This window comes from Ranitomeya variabilis, chromosome 3 (genome assembly GCF_051348905.1).
Source record: "Ranitomeya variabilis isolate aRanVar5 chromosome 3, aRanVar5.hap1, whole genome shotgun sequence".
Lineage (NCBI taxonomy): Eukaryota > Metazoa > Chordata > Amphibia > Anura > Dendrobatidae > Ranitomeya > Ranitomeya variabilis.
Genome location: NC_135234.1, coordinates 78,998,742 through 79,025,198, shown reverse-complemented (window position 1 = coordinate 79,025,198; position 26,457 = coordinate 78,998,742). Strand labels below are relative to the sequence as shown.

Sequence of the window (26,457 nt, the reverse complement as noted above, 5' to 3'; positions counted from 1 at the left end):
GCGCATAGAAGAAGACTTGCGTGCACGGAGCATGGTAGATATCACCGTCTGAGACAACCCCTTCTGCCTCAGAACCCAGGACTCAACGGCCACGCCGTTAAACACAGGGCCTCTGAGTTCGGGTGGTAAATGGGCCCTTGAGACAGGAGGTCTGCGCGATTCGGCAGCCTCCAAGGTACGTCTGAGACCAGTTGAACCATCTCGGCATACCATGTCCTGCGTGGCCAATCCGGAGCGATGAGGATTACTGGAATCCGTTCTGCCCTGATCTTCCTGATAACCTTCCCCAGAAGGGGAATTGGGGGAAAGATGTATGGGAGACTGAAGCCCTGCCATGAGAGGACGAGAGCGTCGGCTCCGAAGGCTGAGGGGTCGTGAGACCTGGCCATGAAGACGGGAACCTGACAATTGAGGCGGGATGCCATTAGATCCACGTCCGGGGTCCCCCAACGAGAGCAGATCTGGTGAAAGACTGCGGGATGAAGAGACCACTCTCCGGGATCGAGGCTGTGGCGACTTAGAAAGTCCGCTTCCCAGTTTTCCACGCCTGGTATGAAAACTGCTGAGAGAATGGAATGATGTGCCTCGGCCCAACGGAGAATTAGCGTCACCTCGACCATGGCCGCCCTGCTGCGAGTGCCCCCTTGGCGGTTGACGTAGGCTACTGCCGTAGCGTTGTCGGACTGGACTCTTACCGCACGTCCGGAGAGGAACTGCTGAAAATGATGGAGGGCTAGTCTGATTGCCCGAATCTCTAAGATATTGATGGGTAGCTGGGACTCCTGCGGCGACCAGCGACCCTGGGTCGAGTGACGCTGGAACACTGCACCCCAGCCGAAGAGACTGGCGTCCGTTGTGACAACCAGCCAGTGCACCGGAAGGAAAGACTTCCCCCGAGTCAGGGAGGACCTCTCGGTCCACCACCTGAGGGATTGTCTGATTTGGCGAGAGAGAAGGAGACGGCGGTCGAGCGAGGCGGGATTCCTGTCCCATACTGCCAGAATGGCGTGTTGTAAGGGCCGGAGGTGAAAAACCGCAAAGGGCACTGCCTCCATTGCCGCCACCATCCTGCCGAGTACCCTCATGGAGAAGCGTAGGGAGTGAGAGCGAGGTTGAGCAAGCTTCCGGACCTCTCTCTGTAGAGTAGATACCTTTTCCGGAGGCAAGAGTACTAGACCCTGAGAGGAGTCTAAGATCATGCCCAGGTAGGGTATGGTTTGGGCCGGGACTGGGGAAGATTTTTTGAAATTGAGTTTCCAGCCCAGGCGTGAAAGAGTATTTATAGTGACATCTACCGCCTCTGAACAGGACCGGAAAGAGGGACCCTTTATAAGAATGTCGTCCAGGTAGGGCAACACCACTATGCCTCGAGCATGGAGAATGGCCACGGCAGCCGCCATGACCTTGGTGAACACCCGAGGAGCGGTGGCCAGCCCGAACGGTAGGGCGACAAACTGAAAATGGTGGCCCTGGACCGCGAAGCGGAGAAAGCGCTGATGAGACGGCAGAATGGGAATGTGCAGGTAAGCGTCTTGAACATCTAGAGATGCAAGAAACTCGCCCTCTTCCAGAGAGGCAATTACCGAGCGGAGGGACTCCATTCGGAATTGACGCACACGGACGTACCTGTTGAGGAGTTTGAGGTCCAATATCGGACGTACGGAGCCGTCCTTCTTTGGTACAATGAAAAGATTGGAATAAAAACCTTGGTACCTTTCGTCCTGAGGTACCGGGATGATGACCCCGTCGTCCCATAGCGATTTTATGGCCTGGAAATACTGACGGACCCTTGCTCTGGGAGGAGGGGACTGAAAGAAACGAGATGGGGGAAGAGAGACAAACTCTATCTTGTAACCGACGGATACCAGATCGCGGACCCATCGGTCGGGAACTACCGAGAGCCACGCGTCCCGAAAGAAGAGTAGGCGGCCGCCAACTCTGTCGGTGTCCTTTGGCGTCTGCCAAGAGTCATTGAGGAGGAGACCTGTTAGATCTGGACCCCCTGGACCCCTGTTGTCTGGGTCTGCCTCTCCAAGAGGGAGAAGGTTTGTAAGATGGCTGGGAGGTTCTGTCCTTGCGCTGACCTCTCCCGACGCCAGGTGGCGCGGAGGAAGGATTGGACCAGTTGGAACCGAAACGGAAATATCGGCCTCGGCCCTGTTGGTTGCGAAAGGGACGAAAGGTCCGTTGCTGGGGAAGGAATTTGCTCTTTCCCCCTGTGGAGTCTGCGATCATTTTATCTAGTTTGTCCCCAAACAGACGTTCACCCTGGTATGGAAGGGACGTGAGAGATTTTTTGGATCCTGAGTCCGCTTTCCAGTCCCTGAGCCAAAGGGATCTGCGGACCGTGACAGCATTGGCCGCTGCCTGTGAGGCACAGTTGGCCGCGTCTAAGGATGCGGAAACTACAAAGTCCCCCGCTCTGGCAATCTGAGTGGCCAGGTGAGAAACCTCAGGGGGTAAGTCGGCATGAAGTGCAGTAGAGGCTAAAGACTCAGCCCAATGGGACATGGCTTTTGCAACCCATGTGGCGGCAAAAGAAGGAAAGAGAGAAGCCGAGGAAGCTTCAAAAGCCGAGCGAGCCATCTGATCAATTTGTCTATCCGTGGGATGCTTGATGGACGCGCCCTCGGAGGAAGATAGAACCGCCTTTGTGGCTAGCCGCGACACTGGCGGGTCCACGGAGGGTGACTGAGACCACTCCTTAGCAAGGTCCTGAGCAAACGGATACTTCAATTGCATAGCCTTCTGACCTGAGAAGCGTTTATCCGGACGGACTCTATGGAGATCGACAATGTCCTTGAATTGAGGATGCGTGGGAAAAAACCTATGAGCCTTTGTAGTCCGCCCAAATGACACGGGATGAGCCGCCTTAGACGGGGCTTCCTCCTCTAACTGTAGAGTCTGACTTACAGAGTCTATGAGAGAATCAAGGGTCTCTTGGTCATGACGGTACTCTGGGGAACAGGACACGCTGGAAGCGTCGTCCAGAAAAGATTCCCTGCTATGATCTGGGGATGAGTGACGAGAGACTTCGCTCTCTGAACCAGAAGGCTGATCACGGACCGGAGATATTACCCTGGACCTCTTTCTATATGAGTGAGGGCTTCTGGAAACGGAACGACCTCTGGGCCGTGAGGGGTTCTTAGACCGCGTTACATCATCCTTGGAAGTACCCTGGGTAAGGGACGGCTCACGGAGGGACTGTATCGTCCTTTCCAAGGATGCCACAGATCGAGCAAGGGAGGACGCCCATGCGGGGGTACTAGGTTCAGTACATTCCGGGTCAGAGGCCGGATTATCCTGTGCCGCGGGCATTTCACAGGCAGAGCACAGCGGGGTGGTGTGACCTCGGGGCAGAGAAATCTTGCAGGAGGTGCACACAGCAAAAATAACAGAGTGGGTCTTTCCAGTCCGTTTTTGCCTAGACTGTGACATATTTGCTGTGGAGTGAGCGTACTGGCAGGGGAGAGAGGCAATCCTATTGGGTGCGTCTCACCTAGGATCCGCGGTGGCTTGGCAGGGAGATCCTGAAGCTTTCCTCCTGTCCTGAGCGCTGCGGTGCTGCAGAGCCGCCAGTGCACTTCCTGGTCCAAGATGGCCGCCGAGAAGTGAGAAGGGCGCTTCTCGGGAGCGAGAAGCGCCCAGGGAGGGGGCGTGTCGTGGGCGGGCGGCGGCATGCTTGTGGGCGGGCGCTGTAGTCCGACCCAGGCCTGGGAGCCGCCGAGCCCTCTCAGAAAGGAAACGCTGCCCAGCGGCTATAGAGCCGCACGCTGCCCCGCGGCTGCAGAGCCACCCGCTGCCCCGCGGCTGCAGAACCGCACGTTGCCCCGCGGCTGCAGAGCCGCACGCTGCCCCGCGGCTGCAGAGCCGCACATTGTCCCGCGGCTGCAGGGCCGCATTTAGAAGAGAGTAAGGGGGGCCCCCTGCTGCCAGCTGGTCGGTCCCCGCACTTACCTTGTGCGATGGGACCGATGCTCCATCCACCTTCACCATGATAGGGAGAGGGTGGAGAGCTACTGCCGCCATGTATCAGCCACTATATCAGTGGTGGTGCAGTGGGCGGCTGCGCGGACGCCCTGTCAATTTGTCCGGCTGTGCCCTGGCTCCAGGAGACTTAGGTGGATGATTAGTCCCCATGGTCGCCTGAGAAGGATGGAAGGAGATCGGGACGCTAGGGAACCGTCGCCACACTGAAAGGTGAGCCAGGGCTGGCATCCATCGTTGCGGGAAAGGATACAGGAGGAACGCTCCGTGTACTTGCCCGTTGTTGGTGCGGGAGAGATCAGAGCTAAAAATTTGCCTGTCGCTCCCTTCTTTCCGTTAAATCAAAAACTAAAAATTGGTGGGGTCCTGAGGACCCAAGTGCCTCCTGAGACACTAAGTAAGAACTGGCTCTGGATTGTCCAGCCTGTGGGTGTATACTGCAGGGGAGGAGTTAATCTTTTGTGTGTGTTTAACTTAGTGTCCTCCTGGTGGCAGCAGCATAACACCCATTCGTCCTGTGTCCCCCAATGATACGTAGGAGAAAACAACACTTACGCTCAGCTATGGTGCCAGAGCAGTTTCAGTAGTGTCGGCACTGCCTCTCGGGGCTTGCGTGACATTATGTCATGCAATCCCTGGGGCTAATCAGTGCTGGCTTCCATCTCTCCCCTCCTTGACATCAAGAGGAAGAGAGAAAACAGCAGTAGCTCAGACTTCCTGCAGATGTCAGCTGCGGCCGAAGGAGGGGGTCACTGAAGCAGACACTGATTGGCTGCAGGGCTCACGTACCATAAATATGTCATGTGATCCCCAGGAGAGCAAGTGAAGACACTGGTGGAATGGCGCTGCCACCGGAGGTGAGTAAAGATGTTATTATTTTACGGGGGGAGGGAGAGATGCATTTGGATTCAGAAGGGGTTGTCCGAGTCTAATTTAGGTTTTATTTGTACGCATCATAGTATGGAAACTGCTCTGGCAGCAATAAGGCTAGTGCGTAATAGTTCAATCATCACCATTTATAAAGAAGGAAACGGAAATTTTGTTTTGAGCAAAAACCTTTTTATTACAATTCATGTATAGAATTAAATGAAAGCGGTGAGAGGAAAGGAGCGGTTGGGGGAGGAAAAAAAAAAAATTAAAACTTCTACTGCACCAGTCTGTCGGCCATGAGACTGACGGGGTGACAGTCCGGCCTATATACATACGTCCACTAGTTTCCTTGGGGAAATATGTTTCTCTAAAAGGATAAAAACAACCTAAAAATCCACAGACACAAATTTGCAATGGTCATTGCTAGTGCAGAAAGCTTTGCTCATATGAGAGGTGTGATAAAAGTAATAGTTGTAAAAAGGTTTTTTGTTTTTTTTTGTCATTACAATGAGTCAACAAGAACTCAAAAAAACTGGGTTTCATCATGGGTTAAAAGAATGGCAAACAATATTTGAGCTCTTCTATTTTTACCGTTTTTTGTTTTTTCTCGTTGCATAAAAATTGCAAAGTTCATCTACGAAAAATCAAGGATGGCTGATAAGTCTGACAAAGGCCAGTCATATAAGGTGCAGGAAAGTTATAGGATTTGCCATTTGGAAGTTTATGTCTAATCCCAGAAAGGGAAAAAAAATATAGATTTAAAAAAAAATGAAATAATATATATAAGAGTCCCTCAAGTGCTGGGGAGTGGATTTAAAACATACATACACCATACTAGAGTAAAGGAAATAATAAACCACTGCAAATATGTACAAAATGATTTAAAGACGTTCTGTTTTCTTTACAAATAGTTGGAAATCGGTAGCTGTCCAGTCATCCACTTTTTGTTATTTATTTTTTTTAAATCCTTAAAACTTCTTTACATACTAATGTGGAACATCAGGTCTTTACAAATTACAATCTGCTAGTTGCAGGCCTGGATAAAGCAGGCGGATATCCATTTATATATATATTTTTTACACGGCTCTAGGATTCCACGTGCAGGAGGATTGCCCCGTACTTCTCAAGTGGCTTTCCTTAGGAAAAGTCTCGAAGCCGGTCGACAAAAACCTTGGTAAAACCAGGGTTCAAAACCTACAAAATGCTTCAGTCGTCACTGTCTGACAGGGTTTCATACTGTGATGAGAGCAGAGGCGCTGGTTCACGGTCCCATATTCGGCTCTGCTGGTGTGCAGAAGGTTGCGTCATGGAGGTTGGTGCACAAGCGATGGATGATGGAGGCGTATTGTTCAGTATTCCCATAGTCAGTGGGTTGTACGGGAACTGTGTGGACCCTAAAGAAAATACAGAAACAATCAGCCTTTTACGATCAACATACGAACACAAATATTCACCTTTATCAGCTCCATGCTTTAGAGTAGGGGTCTCAAACACGCGGCCCCTCAGGCTGTTTCATAGCTCCCGTAACGATGTGCCCCAGTCCAGGGGGCTGCTGACCCCAGCGCTTCTCTTCAAATGAATGAGAGACCTCGGACGCACATTAATTTGAAATGTATCGTGGCGCAGAGACCAGCTCTCTACACTGCAATACCAATAGCGGCCACCGGGCAACCAAGAGGCCAGCAGCTGACGGCGCTGCCCGCCTGTGGAAGAAGAGGACGCTGATCGCCGAGGGAGAGGGGGACAGGTGAGAGAGTGTTTTTTTTAATGGGGATCATGGCTGCTACATGGGGAGCAGGAGGGGGACATTACTGCAATATGGGGACCAGGAGGGGGACATGCTGCTACACGGGGACCAGGATGGGGGACATGGCTGCTACATGGGGACCAGGATGGGGGACATGGCTGCTACATGGGGACCAGGATGGGGGACATTACTGCAATATGGGGACCAGGAGGGGGACATGGCTGCTACATGCGGACCAAGAGGGGGACATGGCTGCTACATGGGGACCAGGATGGGGGACATGGCTGCTCCATGGGGACCAAGAGGGGGACATGGCTGCTACATGGGGACCAGGAGGGGGACATGGCTGCTACATGGAGACCAGGAGGGGGACATGGCTGCTACATGGGGACCAGGAGGAGGACATGGCTGCTACATGGGGACCAGGAGGAGGACATGGCTGCTACATGGGGACCAGGAGGAGGACATGGCTGCTACATGGGGACCAGGAGGGGGACATGGCTGCTACATGGAGACCAGGAGGGGGACCAGGATGGGGGACATGGCTGCCACATGGGGACCAGGAGGTTGGACATGGCTGCTACATGGGGACCAGGAGGTTGGACATGGCTGCTACATGGGGACCAGGAGGAGGACATGGCTGCTACATGGGGACCAGGAGGAGGACATGGCTGCTACATGGGGACCAGGAGGACATGGCTGCTACATGGGGACCAGGAGGAGGGGGGGGGGGGACATGGCTGCTATATGGGGACCAGGAAGGGGGACATTACTGCAATTTGGGGACCAGGATGGGGGATACTACTGCTATATGGGGAGCAGGATGGGGGACAATCTAGCCAACATCTTGTAGTAATAACTATATGGTGCTAATTTTAATGTAAGGGACCAACTGGGGGGGACAAAAAAGGGAAAAAATGTAAAAAACAAAAAAATCTAAATAAAGTATGAAAAAATATTGTGCAACTAAAAATGCTGTTTTATGAACAAAAAAAGCAAACAAACTGCATATTTGTTATCGCCACATCCATATTGGCCTAAGCTATAAAACTGTACCATAACCCATGCAATTAATGTCATTTAAAACAAATAAAATGCCAAAAATGTTAAAGGTGTATAGAAACAAAACTGGTATCATTAAAAATATCATCTCATCTTGTACAGAATGTGGCCGTCAAATTTACATTTTTTCTATGTGGAGCCCATATACCCAGACAAGTTTGAGACCCCCCCGCTTTAGAGGAAGTCCGAGGCCATGCTGCAAATTGTGCGCTCACTCTAGGGCTAAGTTTACACAAGAGTATAAAATAAATAGTAAGTGTTTCATCTAGAAAACTTAGCCAGTTTTTTTTTTCTCATTTGTCATCCATGTGCAACCTGTTTTCATACAGCAGCAGTTACCATATTTTTCAAATTATAAGCCGCACTTTTTCCCAAAAAAATTTGGAGGGAAAATGGGAGTGTGACTTATAATCCGAATTGTAGCTGCGGTGGAGCTTACCGGCTGTGGTGGACTGGGGTCCCAGGATCACTAATGCAAAAAGCTTCTGGTGGAGGCCGATGTGAGGTGGTGCGGGGCTCTGCCGACATTTTGTGAAAGCCAGGAATCCTACACTTTTCTTACTCTTCAATGTAGTGGACGCTGGGAAAATGGCCGCTGGAGGCGGAGCATGCGCAGATTGAGATCTCAGATCCCAAGATCTCAATTGCCCCACTTCCAGCCTCCATTTTCCCTAGAGTCCACCGCATTAAAAGGTGTGGAAGGTGCAGGGCTCAGGGCTTTCACAAAATGTCGAACACCCCGTCCTACCAGCCTGGGGCCTGCAGCTTCTCTGCTCCATCACCGCCACCCCCCAGGTGAGCTACCGTAAAAGCAGATTATAACACGCACCACCATTTTATGAAAACATTTTTTTGCCTATATTACTACCCCAAATTTGGGGTGCGTCTTAAAACCGATGCCTCTTATTGTTACAGAATTGCAATCTATGTAAAAATTAGATGGTATCCTATCCTGTGGCTCCGTATAGAAAAACCCATGGGATGAATACAGTTTTGCCAGCAGACTCCGTCTCACATGGTGGATTACAGCAGTACTGCCATGGCGGGGCACCTTGAGATTTTCACAGGTGAAAGACTAATACACATCAGCGCACAGAGCCGTACAATCTCTCAGGCCCATGGAAAGTAAGCCTAGCTTCCTCCCTTGCCCAGCACCATGGGAATTGTGTAGAACAAGGATGTTGCTGAACTTCGCTGTGTACACAGAAGAGCGAATGTGGAGACTGCAGAACCAAGACAGGTTAGCAAATTTGGGGTTTGGAAAAATGAAGCCTTCGGGGCGTGATCTTATTACAGCATACAGATATATGAGGGGACAGTACCGAGGTCTTTCTAATGACCTCTTTAAACATAAGCCTGCCATGAGGACAAGAGGGCCTCCTCTACATCTAAAGGAATAATCAGATTCTTTACGGTAGGAGCAGTGAGACTATGGAAGATCTGGACGCCTTTCTGGATAAATATAATGTTACAGGTTATGGGCACCGCATTCTTTGATGGACCCTGATCCAGGGAGGTAGTCTTGATTGCAGAGTCGAAAAGGAATTTTTCCCCTAATATGGAGCTACCAGAATTGGTCTCATGGAGCTTTTGGCTTCTTCTGGATCAACAGGTCAGACTATAGGTTTCACTCATAAGAGCAAACAATTGACTTGTATTTCACAGAATGATTTAGGATTTTTGTTCCTGTCTTTTCATCCATTTTCCATTAGCATTTAACAAACAAAACTGCAAATTTCAGCAGTAAAATTAGCAGCAGGGTATAACACCTGAATACACCTTCTGCAGAGACCACAAATAAGGATATGACTTTTGAGAGGTATAAAGGGCAGGTCACATCAGAAATATCATTTATAGCCTGAGGGTACGTTCCCACATTGAGGAATTGCTGCGGTTTGGACGCTGTGTATTTATGCAGCATCAAAACCGCAGCGGCCAGATGTTACAGCACATCCACTATGCGACTACGTGCACCTGCGGATCACCCGGCGCGTCTTTCAGGACCGCAGCACGTCAATTTCTCTTGCAGGGATGCTAGTCTCCGCTAGAGAAATGTAAGCAATAGAAAGCATTGAACGCGGTGAATCCGCACGGTTCAGTGACCACATGTGGATTTACCTGCGTTCTATAGACGGCAGCGTATTGGACGCAGTGAAAATATACTAAAATAAATATCTAAAGCGCAGTTCATTCTGGATCATGGGAGCATAGCCTGAAGGTTATAAAATACAAGGAAATGACATCATTTATGTAATTGCCGTTGGTTTATTATGAGCTTATCACTCTAATTTTGAGTTATGGAAATTATTTTCATGAACAGTAAAAAATACAGTATGTCTGCCCAAGTTTTCCCAAAATGTAACTACACACTATGTAATGGGCTTGTAAAGCAAATGTGCTTGCTCTCACCTGTGGAAGAAGGTCGGTCTTCCCAGGCCCATGCAGGGGCCTGTCTGTAGTCTCCTTCTGAGTGAACGGAGGAGACAGAAGAGGGCCGTTCAGCCCCCAAGTATGCCTGGCTGCCAGGCATGGGGGACTTCATTTTGCGGCTGCCAGATTTGCTTATCAGTTTTTGCTTGATGGTTCCTCCGCCTGTAACATGGAGAACTTTTTATAAAAGGTAGTCTGAAAGGGCTGATGGAAGAGTGCGATACTGGTGCAGGTCAGTCCTGCAGATCACAGAATTGTGGGCCCTTTCACAAAGTGAATGGAATGATGACCTCCATATTTTACCTGCGGGGGGAACAGCAAGGGCAGCACCTTGGTCCAAGGTATAAAAGTACTGGATGTGTGACGTTCCAATGGCAATGTTTCATTTCATACTACTACACATTTATAGGATTAATGGAGACATACTACAGGTAGGTGATGTGCACCGGTATCTGATACTACTACCTTAGCCACTAAGCCATCACAGGGACATAACATCCTCTGCTGATTTCTAATACCAACCTGAATTGGGTGATGGATTTGCTTCTTCTCTGCGGGAATCACTGTTTGAAGAAGCTGAAGAGTTGCCTTGTGCTACACTCATTAGGACACTGTGGTCATCAGACTTCTCATCAAAACTGCCCATTAAAGCTTTACGGATAATGTCCTCGAGACCAAGATTACTGGCGGGATCAGCAAAGGAATGACCTCGAGAACTGATGGCTCCTGTGGAAAAGGGAACAGCGGTGCTGTTATTATTGCAATGATTCTTCGGATAAGCCATCAGCATTAGATGGATGGTGGTCCGACTCTTGCTACTCTAGCAGATCGGCAATATAAAGGTGCTTTGGTGGTCGGCTGGGACCCCAACTTATATAATATTGATGGCCTATCCTAAGATAAAAAACAAGTATAACAATGTTAATGACCAAGCTAACTGTACATCTGGTAACCCCTTTACTAGATCTATGCTCTTACCCGAGCTAGTGACTGCCGGCAAGTTAAAGATCTCGGTTCCTGGTTGAGCAGCAGCTGTAATAGATAATTCCAGCTTTTATTAGTCACAGTTATCAATTATTGAATGACGCACAAAAATACAGAGTAAAATACAAGAACAATAAGAAAATATCCTGTATACAAATAAGTAATACTTGAATGCAGTCAGAAAAGATTTTTATTCTAAGCCCCATCAATGACTGCTGAAGAATTTTGTGCACAAATGGATTACAATCACCCCAGTAAACCCAAGTCTCCGGCTACCAATCCATTCATTATGTGAGGAATAGGAAACTGGCCCCAATAATGTAAGTGATCACTACTACGGGGAAACATTCATATCTCTGCCTATAAAGTATTAGCCCTATAATGTGCCCATAATAATGGAGTGTGTTATGGTAAGGCTCTTAGGCCGGAACACAGTGTGCAATGCGAGAAACTCGCCTCAATACCCAGCACTGCTACCGGCTCTCGGGACCGGAGCGTTCAGCTACATAGAAATACATGCAGCCACACACTCCGACGCCGGGTACTGAGGCGAGTTTCTCACATTGCACTCGCAAGTGTGACCCCGGCCTAAGAGTAATTCCCACAAGTTGCCTTAAAGAGGGCTGTCCAGGTTTGAAATGAAAGTCCGCATGCACTGTCAGGACTTCCCAGTGTCGGTGGCGAGATCGGGTGGTCCCGTGACCGCACATATGCGATATGATAAGGACTACTTGTGTTGAGCAAGGCCACGCACGTCTAGTCTGAATGTGGCCGGGAGTATCTATAGCACATTCCTGCGGTCACATAACCGCCCGCTTCCGGAATGCACGCAGTGAAGATTCTAGTCGGATTACACCAGACTTTCGTGTCAAATCTGGACAACCCAAATTCAGCCAGGCTTGGCACAGATGAGGGGCACACTGCCCAAAACATCCGTAAGCAGATGAGCTTGTGTCTTGGCAATTATCCTCGGTCATGATGCAGTGCTCGTTAAAGGGTCAGACATTGACATGGTGTAGCCACCTCTTCTAGGTGGTACTTGCGACACAGCTCTAGTGCAGAACAAAAAACATTTTGCATTATTTCATGGAAAATTGCCTTACAACTAGTTATTTGGTCTCTTAAGAAGAGCCAGTACAACCCCACATAGAATCACCATTGTAGAGCCCATCTGCTATATGTGAAGTGACAGATTTACATTTTAGGAAATACCTTGTGTGGTCCTCCTAGCCTCCCCCCATTTATTTATACCTATAATTTCTCAGGCACCCTTCCCTCAAAGCCTCAAGTCGAACATATTATACTACGTGTGAGCCAAGGACAGTGCATGGACCCATAATTGCCAGTGCATATGGCTGATTTTCTACACAGACTAGTGGTCTGCGTGAAAAACAAAAAGAATGTACAGCATGCAATCCAGTCCAATTTATGGACCAAACCAGTGTATGTAGACAATAGGCAGCGCCTGAACTTGTCTGCTGTGTGTAAAAGCACACGGCACCAATCATGCCCACATTTTATGGATACGACACGCCTGAGTTTTAGTTTGGCTGTCTGAACCTGGTCTAAGACCAGCACTAATCAGACCAGGGTTTCTTATGACCAATTTTCAATCTCCTGGCATCTTAAGAGGACCATTTTTGCACTGCAATTTTGGGTTTGCCTTCATTAATATTAGTTACCATTTCCTTAAATTGAAACCAATTAAAGGGAACCTGTCACCAGGTTTGGCCGATACAAGTTACAGCCACCACCTTTTAGGGCTTATATACAACGTTCTATAATGCTATATATAAGCCCACGATCCGACCTGCAAGAGAAGAAAAAAGGAGATTTTTGTGTACTCACCGTAAAATCTCTTTCTCTTAGCCTCTAATTGGGGGACACAGGACCATGGGCTTTGCATACGCTGGACCTTGTCAGGGCTTTGCGTGCTCAAGAAACAATATGAGAACTCAACAGTTACAACAGCCCGGAAAGGGCAACAGGGTGGGAGCTGTGTCCCCCAATTAGAGGCTAAGAGAAAGAGATTTTACGGTGAGTACACAAAAATCTCCTTTACTCTGTCGCCTCATTGGGGGACACAGGACCATGGGACGTCCTAAAGCAGTCCCTGGGTGGGAAGCAATGGACGAATATTGTGCAGACAGGCCCGTACACTTAGGGCACCGCCGCCTGCAGGACACGTCTACCCAGACTCGCGTCCGCTGAGGACTGGGTATGAACCCTGTAGTGTTTAGTAAACGTGTGTAAGCTAGTCCAAGTGGCCGCCTTACACACTTGTTGTGCCGAAGCCTGGTACCGAATGGCTCAGTAGGCCCCTACCGCCCGTGTAGAGTGTGCCGTAATACCGGCTGGAAGAGGAGAATTCTTAAGGCGGTATGCCTCTTGTATGGTGGATTTGATCCACCTGGCAAGAGTAGCTTTGGAAGCTGGCATACCCTTGTGGCCGCCTTCCGGAAGGAGGAAAAGGGAATCAGACCTCCGGAAGGACGCAGTCCTAGACACGTATATACGCAAAGCCCTGACAAGGTCCAGCGTATGCAAAGCCCATGGTCCTGTGTCCCCCAATGAGGCGACAGAGTAATAACTTTTATTATACTCACCTGGGGGTGGTCCGGACTGATGGGTGTTCCTGGTCTTGGTCCGGCGCCTCCCATCTTGCGATACTGCCCCCCTGCTTGCTTCACAGGCTCCCCGGCATCGCGTTCTGGCGCAGGCGTACTTCTTTGTCCTGTTGAGAGCAGAGCAAAGTACTGCAGTGCGCAGGCACTGGGCCTCTCTGACCTTTCCCGATGCCTGCGCACTGCAGTACTTTGCTCTGCCCTCGTCAGGGCAGCGAGGCAGGAGCGCGATGCCGGAGAGCCCATGTGGATGACGCAGGGACGGATCATCCACATGAAGCAAACGAGAGGACGGCATCACAAGAAGATGGGAGGTGCCGGACCAGGACCTGCGACATCCATTGGACCGGACCACCCCCAGGTGAGTATAATAAAACTTATTTTTCTTCTCTTGCAGGTCGGATCGGGGACTTGCATACAGCATTATAGAATACTGTAGATAAGCCCTGAAAGGCGGTGGCCATAACTCATATTGGCCAAACCTGCTGACAGGTTCCCTTTAAATTTAGCTTGTGCTACTGGATGGAAGCCAAGATCTATGTAGGATATATGCAATTTTGCACACAGCTATGTTCCCACAATGAGCTTTTCGGTGAGTTTTTGCACATTTTCTGCAGCGGTTCTGCACCCATTAGGTAAGATACGTTCCTTGTATTATTTAAAAAATACTCAGCGTCAAAAACTCATAGTGGGAACCAAGCCTAAGAGGCATTAACATAGTGTCAAACAGGATTTTTTTTTTATAGAAAAATGAAGATTGCTCAGAATACAGAGGGAATAATAAAGTAATTATCATTGTTTGCATTAACTCTGGGATATAGTAGGTTTCATTGTTGTCACCCCAATTAAAGTTAGAAAAAGCCAAAGAAAGAAGAGAGCAGTTGTGTCCCACTTACCCATGTCAGAGTCACCGCCACCAGAAGAGTTTAACTTACGAAAAATCTCTTGTTTCTTGAACATCACCATAGGGGAGGTATTTTCCAACTTGGTGAAGAAGGAGGGAAGATAATTCATATTTCCTGGTGAACGGGAGTCATTCCTGAGAAAATCATTAGCAGGCATAACATAAGGAATGAAATAACTTGAGAATAAGCTGCGTATGTACACAACATAACCAAGAATCATATCTACTGATCTATATATCAATATAAAGTCAATATTATATATATTAGTAATTGCTGGATCTCAATATGCTCTAAAGCAGAAATGCAGCCAATAGCAAGAAACAAGTGGTTCCAATATAATAAACATCCCACATTTCTTTCTACACAGCCGGACATGTAGGATTCATGTGAGAAAGCGCTTACTTAGGAAAGAATGCAAAGAAATTTGGAAAGTACTTAAAGGGAACCTGTCATGTGCAAAAAGGCTCTTTGCCTGCATCTATATGGTTAATAGGCAAGTTTATATCATTGCAATGATGCCCGGCTACCTAACTCAAAGCGCACTTACTAGGAGGAAAATTAACTTACATCATACTGGGACCCGCGCTTTCAGTACGGCATCAGAGCAGCAATTTATTTGCATATTAACCCTATATCTGCAGGTAATCAGTTGTTTGGTTTTTTTTGCTCATGACAAGTTCCCTTTAAAGAGAAAAAGTGACCAAACGTTGCCTTATTACACGTAATCATTAGTGATGAGCGAAAGTGCTTGGATAAGGTTATCTGAGCGTGCTCATGTTTGAGTCTACGCGGCTGCGTGTCTCGCGGCTGTTAGACAATCCCTGCATGTGTTGCGGCTGTTAGACAATCCCTGCATGTCTCACGGCTGTTAGACAATCCCTGCATGTGTTGCGGCTGTTAGACAATCCCTGCATGTGTTGCGGCTGTTAGACAATCCCTGCATGTATTACGGCTGTCTAACAGCCGCGAGACACAAAGCCTCAGGGACTAGACACTCGGTTAGCACACAAGCATGTTCGGTCTTCACTTATCGATCATACCTTTGTTCAGCAGGCTCTGGTCTCTGCGGCAGCAGCATCATGTTGTCCTGTTTGGCATGCATGATGGAGGCTTGTGGAGGCGAGATCGGCTCATATGGCTCATTCATGTGCCCTCTGTCCGGTGACTTTCCAGGTCTGTCGTAGAGAAAGCACTGGACTATGAGGCATCATATCTTCTACATTAACCAGCTCTGTCTCACACTACCATTGCTGATTATATCACTAAGCTTTTTATGTTTGTACGACATTGAGAGAGGTATATAAAAGCTTGTAGATCCTTGGTCACATACAAGTTCTTCTAAACTTCCAACATATAAAGTGCCTATCAGCCATATCCTCCTCCTTCTCCTCTCGCTTCCTCAAACTCAATGTGGACAAATCTGAACTCATCATCTTTCCTCCATCCCACAGATCTCCCTTACCTGACCTATCTATCGCAATCAATGACATCATGCTTTCCCCCGTACCGGAAGTCCGCTGCCTCGGAGCAACCTTCGACTCTGCCCTGTCCTTCAAACCGCACATCCAAGCTCTTTCCACCTCCTGTCGCCTCCAGCTCAAAAATATCTCCAGAATCCGTCCTTTCCTCAACCGTCAATCTACTAAAATGCTTGTGCATGCCCTCATCATCTCCCGCCTTGACTACTGCAACATCCTTTTCTGCGGCCTCCCTGCTAACACCCTTGCACCTCTCCAGTCCATCCTTAACTCTGCTGCCCAAATAATCCATCTCTCTCCTCGCTACTCCTCCGCTTCCCCCCTCTGAAAATATCTTCACTGGCTCCCATTCCCTCAGCGTATCCAGTTCAAATTACTAATACTGACCTACAAAGCCATCCATAACTTGTCTCCTCCATATATCTCTGAACTAATCTCCCGATATCTTCCCTCACGTAATCTCCGGTCCTCCCAAGACCTCCTTCTCTCCTCCACACTTATTCGCTCCTCATCCAATCGCCTCCAAGACTTCTCCCGAATATCCCCCATCCTTCCTCTGGAACTCTCTGCCCCAACACGTCCGACTATCAACCACATTCGGATCCTTCAGACGGAACCTGAAAACTCATCTCTTCAGGAAAGCCTACAGCCTGCACTGACCCCGCTGCCTCCTCATCACCACCGAAGCTACCGCCTCACCAACACCGGAGCTCCTGAAACCCCCAACCTACTGTCTCCTTCCCCTTAATCCTGCTGAATGTAAGCCTGCAAGGGCAGGGTCCTCGCCCCTCTGTATTAGTCTGTCATTGTTAGTTTGTTTACTGTAAGTGATATCTGTAACTTGTATGTTACCCCTTCTCATGTACAGCACCATGGAATCAATGGTGCTATATAAATAAATAAATAATAATAATAATAATAATAATAATAAAAAATAGCCATGCATCTCTTTACCTTCCCCTGGGCTTTTCAGGCATGTTTTCCGGCGATACCCTAGAAGAAGGCCTCTGGTGATGCACTGGCGGTGCCTGCGATTCAGGACTGAACCGGCTTGTCTTGGATCGGATGGGTGCCGATGACGGGGCAGTGCTCTGGAATGTAGATGTCGGGGGCTGCTGAGAAGCCTGGCTGGTAGACTGGTTTCTGGCAAAGTCTTGGGTTATAATGTGCTAAAATAAAACAGCAAACATGTTAGAAACATGTAAATTATATAAACACTAGAGTGTTCGGAGAGATATAAGATCAAGATAGATTAGATACATTCTTCCAACCCGAGCGAAGTGTATATATCCTGATCTTATTAATATTAGCTATTTCTACATAAACAATGATATTTCTCATCCGCCAAAAAACTAAAAAAGAGAAAGATAGAATTTAAATTTAGTTGATGCAAATTGATCGCACGTCTCAGTCCATGAACACGTCGCTGGACGGGACTCAACCAACTCTGACGGCATCTTCTTTTGGTCCACCATCATTGTTACGGAGAGCTGCAGATGTCATCCGGTAAGAGGCAGGTCCCCGTCTCCCGTCCAGCAGATCATTGTTGTGGCCGATGGACTGTGGGACGTGCGGATCGATTCACTACAACTCTTAAGTCACAAAACTTACACATATGTGATCAGCTAGGGTGATCAGTCTATGGGTCTGCGGCACATGCGTGGGTGCTGGCTGTTGGGGGGATGGAGACTCCTGCTGCTGCCGGTAGCGATTTGCTTGTGTTTCATACTGTCGGCTGCTTTCAACTGAATGATGCAGAAAGCACGTTGTAAAATTGTGAAGTTTGTGCATTCTTATAACGATCCACGTGTGGCAGCGCTGGACACTTACCTTCTGCTTGGTTTGCTTTAGGGACTTCCTGGGGGTACGATTCTTTTTCCTGCACCTGTACTGGGGAATTCGCTGGGCTGATAACTTCAATTGTGTCCCGGGGAGGCTCATAGCGATGGGAAGACACTAAAAAGTCACAGAAACAGAATTCCCAGTCACTCGCTCTATGGTTGATGGAGGCAGGTAGGACTTTACTCACAAAACGCAGTATGGCGCAATCTATTGACTTACTCCTAAACAGAGAATTACTTACATAAATGAATAAAAACCACAGGACAAAATCTGCACTTACTGCTGCTGGAGGAGTCGGAGCTCTGCGAGCCTCGCTCACGGCCATCCTTATCAGAGGCAATCTGTTGGGTTATGATGACATCAATAAAATTGGCTGCTGTGATCGTGGTCTTTCCTCTCGTTCGGAGCTCCTCCATATGTTTCCTTTTGGTGTCTGCGGCTCTATCTTTTCCTGCTTCTGAATATACCGCTTGTGCTTGCTGGCTCTGGGATTTACTACTAGAGAAACTCGATGACGTGTACGGGCTCTGTACCAGTCTACGCTCGGACTCCATCTGCTGTTGTTCCATTGCCACCCGTCTAGCTATATTTTCCTCGGATCGGGAGGATTCGTGCTTGCTGTCCTTTGGCTTGTTGACTTCCATCTGAGGTGCGGAGGCCGCTGCATCTACCAGGGCGGCCAGTGCATCAGCAGCGGTGCTGTACCGGGTAGCTGGAATTCCCTGGGTGATAGAGGGCCCTCCAGGATTCAGCGGCCTAGAGGAGGACAGAGGTTACAGGTTAGGTTTAATCTGAACCCTGGGCAAAAAATAAAAACGTCTTGAACACCTCCAAGGATCTGTAATGGGGCATCCTTTTTACAGAAATCATAGTAGTGAAAAGTTTTTTGTTTTTTTTTAAAGCTGTGATCAGAGAAATACTTACATTATTCTCAGCTGAGCAGGGTCTAAAGGTGTAATGACACTTTTCCCATTAGCTCCATGTAAAATACTTGGTCTTTGTTGTATCAAGCTCTCCTGGGAACGGACTGATGGCGATGGTGAACGAACATACCCATGACTACCCGGCCTACCAGGCTGCTCAGTGACTGCAAAGATATTATGGTACTTCGTTAACGACATACACTGATTATTAATCGGTTATATACACTCCTCAACATTGAAATTGCTACACCAAAAAGGAGAAATCGTCCAATTCCGGAAATCACAGGAATCAAAATATCTTGATTTATTCAGTGTTTTATTTGTCCAGTATGAGTGCCATGTGCAGAAATCCCAGCATTTACACGCTTTGGCTCAATGAGATTATTAATGGTTGTCTGAGAAATGTTCTGTCACCCTGAATGCACTTAGTCAAATCATCAAGATCTGCTGCTGGCAGCGCACTTAGCAATTGCCGACCAATACTGTCCCAGGTATGTGCGTCAGGAGACTAGTCCAGACATGCTGTAGGACATGGTAGCACTTTTTAGCCACACAGGCTACTCACAGTAGCAAGAGCATATGGCCTGGAGTTGTGGTGTTGACATACAACACCTGGGGCATCGTATGTGACATCCAATTTCACTTGCAGTACAGAATGGATTACTACTCTCCATCCTTCTAATCGGACGATTCAGCCATGCAGACGTTTGCCTCTGTAACGCTTTCTGTCATTCCAGTTTATTGCTGTTCCCCAACCACTGGAATAAGCAATGTTGAACAGTGCGGACATCTCGGCCTACGCACGTAGGGACCTACTGGAGTGATAAGGAGGTTTTTTCCGTTTAAGTATTCTGTCCATTTCAGTTTGCTATAACTGGCATGTCAATGAACAGGAGGCATTGCCCAATCATCCTACAAGATTTGATCCAATTTTTGAGGTTTCATATGGCTGAAATTTTTTTTTTTAAATCTGGCTTTTATGCTCCTCACCTGCTACACACTGGACTTGGGGTGCTTGAAAATGTGATCATTTGCAGATGTTGGAGTCACCTGCTACTTTCTCGATTTGCAGCACCTTCTGACTTGTCCTCCTTGGTGTTTCAACTTCAATGTTGAGATTAGATATAGAGGTTAAAGAAGACTATTCTCCTTTTCCTTACAAATTATTGGGATTGTGTCTCTTCACAGAAGACAATAACTCCCCCACCCACTGGCCTTGGCACCCAGGCAGGACCTGTGATTTAGTAACTTTCTTCTGACTCTATGATATCAACAAACTACTTGTACAACTCCCAGCAATAAATATATATACCACATTTTTCAGATTATAAAATGCACTCCCCCCCCCCTCCCAAATTTGGGGGAAAATGGGGGTGCGTCTTATGATGCGGATATACCTTACCGGCTGCCATGTAGCAGCGTCCCAGGGTCGTCGCTGGAGGAGGCAAGAGTGGAGCGTTGCTGCAGGCTGGGATGAGGGGTTGTGCGGATGTGCACCGCTGCGGGCGTTCAGTTCTGTGGTTGTTCGGTGCTGGGGGGGCTCTGCCGTCATCTTGTGAAAGCCCAGAGCCCCCGCAGTTAGGCCACGTTCACACTTTGCGGCCTGCTCTGCGGGTTCTCCCGCAGCGGAATTGATAAATCTGCAGGGCAAAACCGCTGCGGTTATCCCTGCAGATTTATCGCGGTTTGTTCCGCGGTTTCCGCTGCGGGATTACTCCTGTACTATTGATGCTGCATATGTAGCAATATGCAGCATCAATAGTAATGATAAAAATTGGTTATACTCACCCTCTGACGTCCCGATCTCCTCGGCGCTGCACGCGGCGCTCCGATTCCAAAGCTGCTGTGCCGAGAAGGACCTTCGTGACGTCATGGTCATGTGACCGCGGCGTCATCACGGTCATGTGACTGCGACGTCACCACAGGTCCTGCTCGCACAGCAAACCGAAGACCGGACGGCCGCGGGCAGCGCTGAGAGGTGAGTATATCATTATTTTTTATTTTAATTCTTTTTTTTTTTACACTATTCATGCTTCCCAGGGCCTGGAGGAGAGTCTCCTCTCCTCCACCCCGGGTAGCAACTGCGCATTATCCGCTTACTTCCCGCAAAGTGGGCACAGCCCCATGCGGGAAGTAAGTGGTTCAATGCATTTCTATGGGTGCAGAATCGCAGCGATTCTGCACAAAGAAGTGACATGCTGCGGGTTTTAAACCTCTGCGTTTCTGCGCGGTTTTTCCCGCAGCATGTGCACAGCGGTTTGCGGTTTCCATAGGGTTTACATGTTAATGGAAACGCTATGGAAACTGCTGCGGACCCGCAGCATCAAAATCGCCGCGGATCCGCGGTAAAAACCGCAAAGTGTGAACATGGCCTTACATGGTTTCCTATGCAGTGGACTGGACTCTGGGAAAATGGCTGCTGGCCAGGGGAGGCGCATGCGCAGATGGAGATCTCAGCACCAAGATCTCGGGAGATGAGATTTCAGCTCTGAGATCTCATCTCCCGAGATCTTAGTGCCGAAATCTCCATCTGCGCATGTGACGCCTCCGCACAGTAAACCATATAAGTGCGGGGGCTCTGGGCTTTCACAAAATGACGGCAGAGCCCCCACAGCACCGAACACCCACAGCTGCGTGCCGCACATCCGAACACCCCCTCATCCCAGCCTGCGGCAACGCTCCACTCTTGCCTCCTCCTTCCTCAGCGACCCTGGAACCCCGCTTCACCGCAGCCACCACCCCCGCTAAGCAATAAGACACATGGATTATAAGAAGCACCATCATTTTAATTTAAAAAAAGGTGTTTTTTTTCCCTATTTTTCTCCTCAAAACTTGGGGTGCGTCTTATAATCTGCAAAATACTGTGTGTGTATATATATATATATATATATATATATATATATATATATATATATATATATATATAGATATATATATATATATACATATATATAGATATAGCTGTAGTGGGCTGTATGACTTACTAGGCCGCAGGTAATGTTCACTTTGAGCGGAAGCTGCGGCGGCGATTCTCTCTCTCTCCCTTTCCCGCTCTCGTTCCCTTTCTCGCTCCCTCTCTCGCTGCTCTTTTTCTCGCTCCCGCTCTCTTTCACGTTCCCTCTCACGCTCAGCATTGGCAGAAGATGCAGCTGCTAGAGGTGAAGGATGCCCTGGAAAACACAACAAATAATGTCAGATGCCAGAAAATGAGTAGAAGTGAAGAGATCACAGTCAAAGACAAAAAAGGGGCAATGTATATTTAGCAAATAAAAAATGACAAACCTGGAGACATGGAAGCTGGATTGTACGGTCTTGGAGGAAAAGCTAGTTGTGTTCCTGGTATATAAGTAATTCTGTCCATTGGTGGTGTACTAGTTCCTCCAGGATGGGGGACCAGGATAGTGGGTGGCATGTTGGTCAAATCAATAATTCCTGTTGAAAGTATAAGAGTACTCAGTAAGTAACAAGACTCATTGGGTTGTGAGTGTAGACAGAAGGGACAGGATCCAGGACATAAGTGGACTTACCTCGGGCTCCTGGATATGGAATAGCTAGCCCCTGGTCTCGTGGAGAAAGCCCCCGAGCAACATCTGGTCTTAAATTGACTTGCATTTGCTGGGAAGTGATGTAGTCATTGAGGATTGTCTGCCGCGTGTTCTCCATTGCATAGAGCTGGTACTGACTCGGATAGCCAGGAGTGGGAGACAGCTGTCTTTGAAACAAGTAAGCTGCAGCAGCTGTTCAGAGAAATATGGCAAAAGTTCAGGGTTAAATATCTTTTTTATTTTATTCGAAAAGCGGAACAAACATTGTAAGCTTTCATTTTAACAATAGAATAATTCATTAAAAGGAGTTTTTTTATTTTTGGAAAAACTTTCTACCAACTGCAGTTTATTTACAAAACAAACAGAGCTTTACTCACCCTCCCCAGGCCCAGCAACAAGTCTACGCCAATGGTCCCGGTGTCTGCTTCTGTCTGCAGTGGTGACATCATGTCAACAACGCTGCAGCCAATTGGTGGCCTCGGCGATTTTGTGCCACCCATGCCGTCACCACTGAGCTCACTGACTGGCTGCAGCGCTGTTGGTGGAATGTCAGTGCTGCAGACACTGGCAGCAGCGGTAGGATCTAAGTGTTGGGCCTGGGGATGGTGGGTACAGCTTTGTTTTTTTGTTATTTTTTTTAAAACAACAAACATACATACTGCTGCCAAAAGACAGGGTTTCCGGAATTGGAAAACCCCTTTAATTTGACTCCCATGCCATTATTATAGTTTTATCGACAGTACTGCTGATTACATACCAGGATCCAGAGCTCTGTGGAACTGGATAGGGTCAAGGTGAGGCGGCAGATGAGCTCTGTAGACTTCCCCAGGGGCAGGCCCGCGAAGGTGAGGGTCGAAGGGACTGTGAGCAGCAGACGGATCTACACCCGGGACTGGCGACTTCACAACAATGTTTTCTCTCTGTGTAGGGGTTAATGTGCTTTTTCTCTCATGACTGGAAGACTTCCCGGGAGTCAGTCCACCTGAAAACACATGAAGTACAGTAAGGAACCTGGCCCTGCATTTTTTTGCCACCTACAACTTTTTCATGATGTCTAAATCCCAACACATTTATATTTTTTGAGTCCGTAAAAAAAAATTAAAAAAAAAATCAATATGCCATTTACATTCCCATAATATCAATCGTCTGTACCAAAAGTCAGTTGTGGTCTTGTTAAGAAAGCGTTCTGCAGGAAAAAGGTCAGAAGGAGCTTTTATTCTTAACCGGGCCATATACAATAATATCAGTCAGTCCTTGCAATTGCCCGGCTGACAGCCATCTTTCCTGACTCCCCAAAACACAGGAATGCACAGTTCAGCCATCTACAAGCTGAGCAAAAGTATCGGCTGTTGATCTTCAGCAGGTCAGATCCTTCTCTTCCCTGCCATCATTTGGCGGGGAATATTTGGGAAGCTCCCATACATACTGGGGTCAGCCGATCACAAATTGGCAGGTTCGGACAACTTTTATCTAATGTGTATTGGGGGCTTTATGATTAGTGGAGGTTCCTAAGGTTGGACTTCCATCAATCTGCAAATGACTAGAAACATCAGGGCTTGGATGAAAACGGTCTCTGCATGAAGGAAAATTCCTACGCTACAGTACTGGACCATACATTCATTCACCACTAAATGAAATGTCACTGACACCAGGTTTTGACAGATTTCTCAAGTCATACTGAAGTCCTACCTTCTGATGAACGTGCCATGGGTGAACTTCTGGACATGGGGCTGGGATAGTTCACTGGGGTCCTTCTAGCGTTAGCATCCTCATATATGCCAGGGCTCAACTGAGACTTTGTGGCTTCGTGGAGAGTTGAACGGAGAACTGAGGTACCAGAACGTGCCCGGATTGCATCGGATGTTTTAGGGTCTTCATATTTTGGGCGTTCTACCACTTTTAAATTTTCTGGCATCATTTCCATCTGTGGCACCCCACGTGGAAGCCTACTTGGACCCATGATCAAGGACTTGACATTATGCTTAATGGTGGACTGACTAGACGCACCTTCATGTTTTATAGGTGTGCCCTGTTCATAATAAACCATTAAAAAATAATAATAATTATAAACAAAGACCAACACATAACAGCCTGCCTAATGCAAACTGAGCATGAACCATACCTGGGATATCGAACCTTCTATAATCGTCCGAGAAATCTCTGGGGTTTTGCGACTTTCTTGACCCAGGAGGTCCTGTCTAGGAATTTCATGAATGGAGCGTCCCATTTCTTTGATTGTAGTAACACCATCGTAAGGTTTGCCTTTGGTGATGGCTCCTTCAAATGATCGTATTGGTGGGCTTTCACGTTTTATCTGCTTAGCATACTTCAACCCTTCTTCAAAGTTCTCAGATGCTGCCCTTGGGGTACCTAAATGCCGATTTACGAGAAATTTGGCTGCTAAATTCAAAGCCTTAAAATGCGGAATATGAGCGATCAATATTTGAAATCATATGAAACGGTCTCTAATCACACGTCTACAGTGTCTCATCTGACAACTACCTTGCATGATGGAGCCAGACATCACTGGCCTCTCCTTGAGATCTGGATGGGAGCTGCCTTTAGGAAGAGTACGACATATTAATCCTGAAAACAAAAATGAAAAGGAAACCGGTTATAACTCATGCGTATATAGTAATGAAAAAAACATTCTGGTTTGTTACACGGCATTTCTATCTGCATAGACCAGTCTTGATGAAAAAGGTTCTTTCAGATAAAGCCATAGTGTGAAGTTTTTCATCCCTGCAACCACCACCTGTTACACTTCACACTTGTTTTATATAGTGCTCTTACTTCCCTGCAGTATGGATCCTTTGTTCCAATACTTCACACTCTAACTTTAGTTTCCAGAATTTATCATACAATTTATCCCTCTTTGTTCTGCTATAAATCCCATGATGCATCACATGACCAGTATCATCTCTGCCTGTATGGAGGACTCTGTGGTTATCTTTCCCACTACATTCTTCTAAGTAACCTAAGTATATGGAGCTGTAGAATCATCATCAGTATATGTGATAAAATGTTCTGCCTTCCCCCTTCCTCCCCACATAAATGTAGATACATTGCATGCACTGACATCCTACAGGAAGCTCTGGTACCGGAGATGGTAACGTCGCCATCTCCCCATAGAGATCATAACACTAGGAGGTAATGCTCAGTAAGGTCACCATGACACCACATGACCGAACTGAAGAGACATATACTATGAGTCTCCAGATACAAAGCAACTGAGTAAGGTAATTCTAACAGAATTACAGATATTGGGGGACTAGTAACAGAATACATTAAAGAAACAAAAAAATCACTGGAGCAGTACATTAAAGGGATACAGACATTTCAGTTTCTTGATTTAAAAAGGAAAGTATTGTAAGCTTATTGTTATATTTAATATCAGAATTTAATATTTTTAAACATTTTTCGCAAAATGACAAAATTATCAAACCCTTTCATGTCATCTGCTTTCATTTTATGGATAGTAATAACAATGCCAGTTACCTTCCATCGGTGCCGATACAGCGGATTCTCTCACTGCCAAGTTCTGCTTTATATTTCCTTCCATAACGTCATAGGTTCTCTTCAGCGTCACCTCTGGAGCACTCCTGGGACTCCGAGTACCATCTCGTAGATTCTTAATGGCAGCTGAAATGAAGGTGTAGGTCATAGGCTTTATTCTGGTCATCCAAGCTTATATACATATGTATAGATTGTGTCACTGCCTTAGGGTAATTTAAAGACATCAGAGAAATACCTTTTTGATACTAGCAAATTAAATATTAAAGCGATTTGTGGTTTCAGAACAATCTGCGTATTACTCACCCTCCCCGGGTCCACCTCTCTGCCAATGCTCACATCATCAGCGCTGCGACCAATAGATGAGCTCAGCTGCTCTGCCCTAGTATACGGCTGAGCTTTATGATTGGCTGTAGCGCTGTCTACGTTATGTCAGCGCTGCAGACAATGTGAGGAGTAATGGAGACTCAATACTCCTAGTTTCGCACTTCTCTCCAGTGAGGGGTGTCCTTCCCAGTAACACATGCCGAATGTGAGCGGTGTGTGT

General features: G+C 47.5%; 2 protein-coding genes across 3 annotated transcripts in view; one reads left to right on the top strand and one right to left on the bottom strand.

The window, feature by feature from the left end:
- TTC19 (tetratricopeptide repeat domain 19) overlaps positions 1-16,972 on the top strand; it is a 60,586-nt gene extending 43,614 nt beyond the window's left edge. For both annotated transcript variants that reach the window (XM_077294241.1, XM_077294242.1), the window contains exon 11: positions 16,061-16,972. The gene's annotated coding sequence lies outside the window, so the exon portion shown is untranslated. The remainder of the gene's footprint in view (positions 1-16,060) is intronic.
- NCOR1 (nuclear receptor corepressor 1) overlaps positions 5,025-26,457 on the bottom strand; it is a 181,055-nt gene continuing 159,622 nt past the window's right edge. The window contains exons 29-47 of the mRNA XM_077294240.1: positions 25,896-26,039; positions 24,900-24,983; positions 24,520-24,767; positions 24,087-24,426; positions 23,155-23,379; positions 22,380-22,589; positions 22,135-22,284; positions 21,837-22,022; positions 18,854-19,016; positions 18,210-18,685; positions 17,918-18,043; positions 17,699-17,832; positions 17,042-17,256; positions 15,650-15,784; positions 14,601-14,743; positions 11,075-11,128; positions 10,619-10,822; positions 10,076-10,258; positions 5,025-6,251 (exon numbers count right to left, since the gene is read on the bottom strand). Coding sequence (XP_077150355.1) covers positions 6,064-6,251; positions 10,076-10,258; positions 10,619-10,822; positions 11,075-11,128; positions 14,601-14,743; positions 15,650-15,784; positions 17,042-17,256; positions 17,699-17,832; positions 17,918-18,043; positions 18,210-18,685; positions 18,854-19,016; positions 21,837-22,022; positions 22,135-22,284; positions 22,380-22,589; positions 23,155-23,379; positions 24,087-24,426; positions 24,520-24,767; positions 24,900-24,983; positions 25,896-26,039 — 3,608 coding nt within the window. The 3' untranslated portion in view covers positions 5,025-6,063. The remainder of the gene's footprint in view (positions 6,252-10,075; positions 10,259-10,618; positions 10,823-11,074; positions 11,129-14,600; positions 14,744-15,649; positions 15,785-17,041; positions 17,257-17,698; positions 17,833-17,917; positions 18,044-18,209; positions 18,686-18,853; positions 19,017-21,836; positions 22,023-22,134; positions 22,285-22,379; positions 22,590-23,154; positions 23,380-24,086; positions 24,427-24,519; positions 24,768-24,899; positions 24,984-25,895; positions 26,040-26,457) is intronic.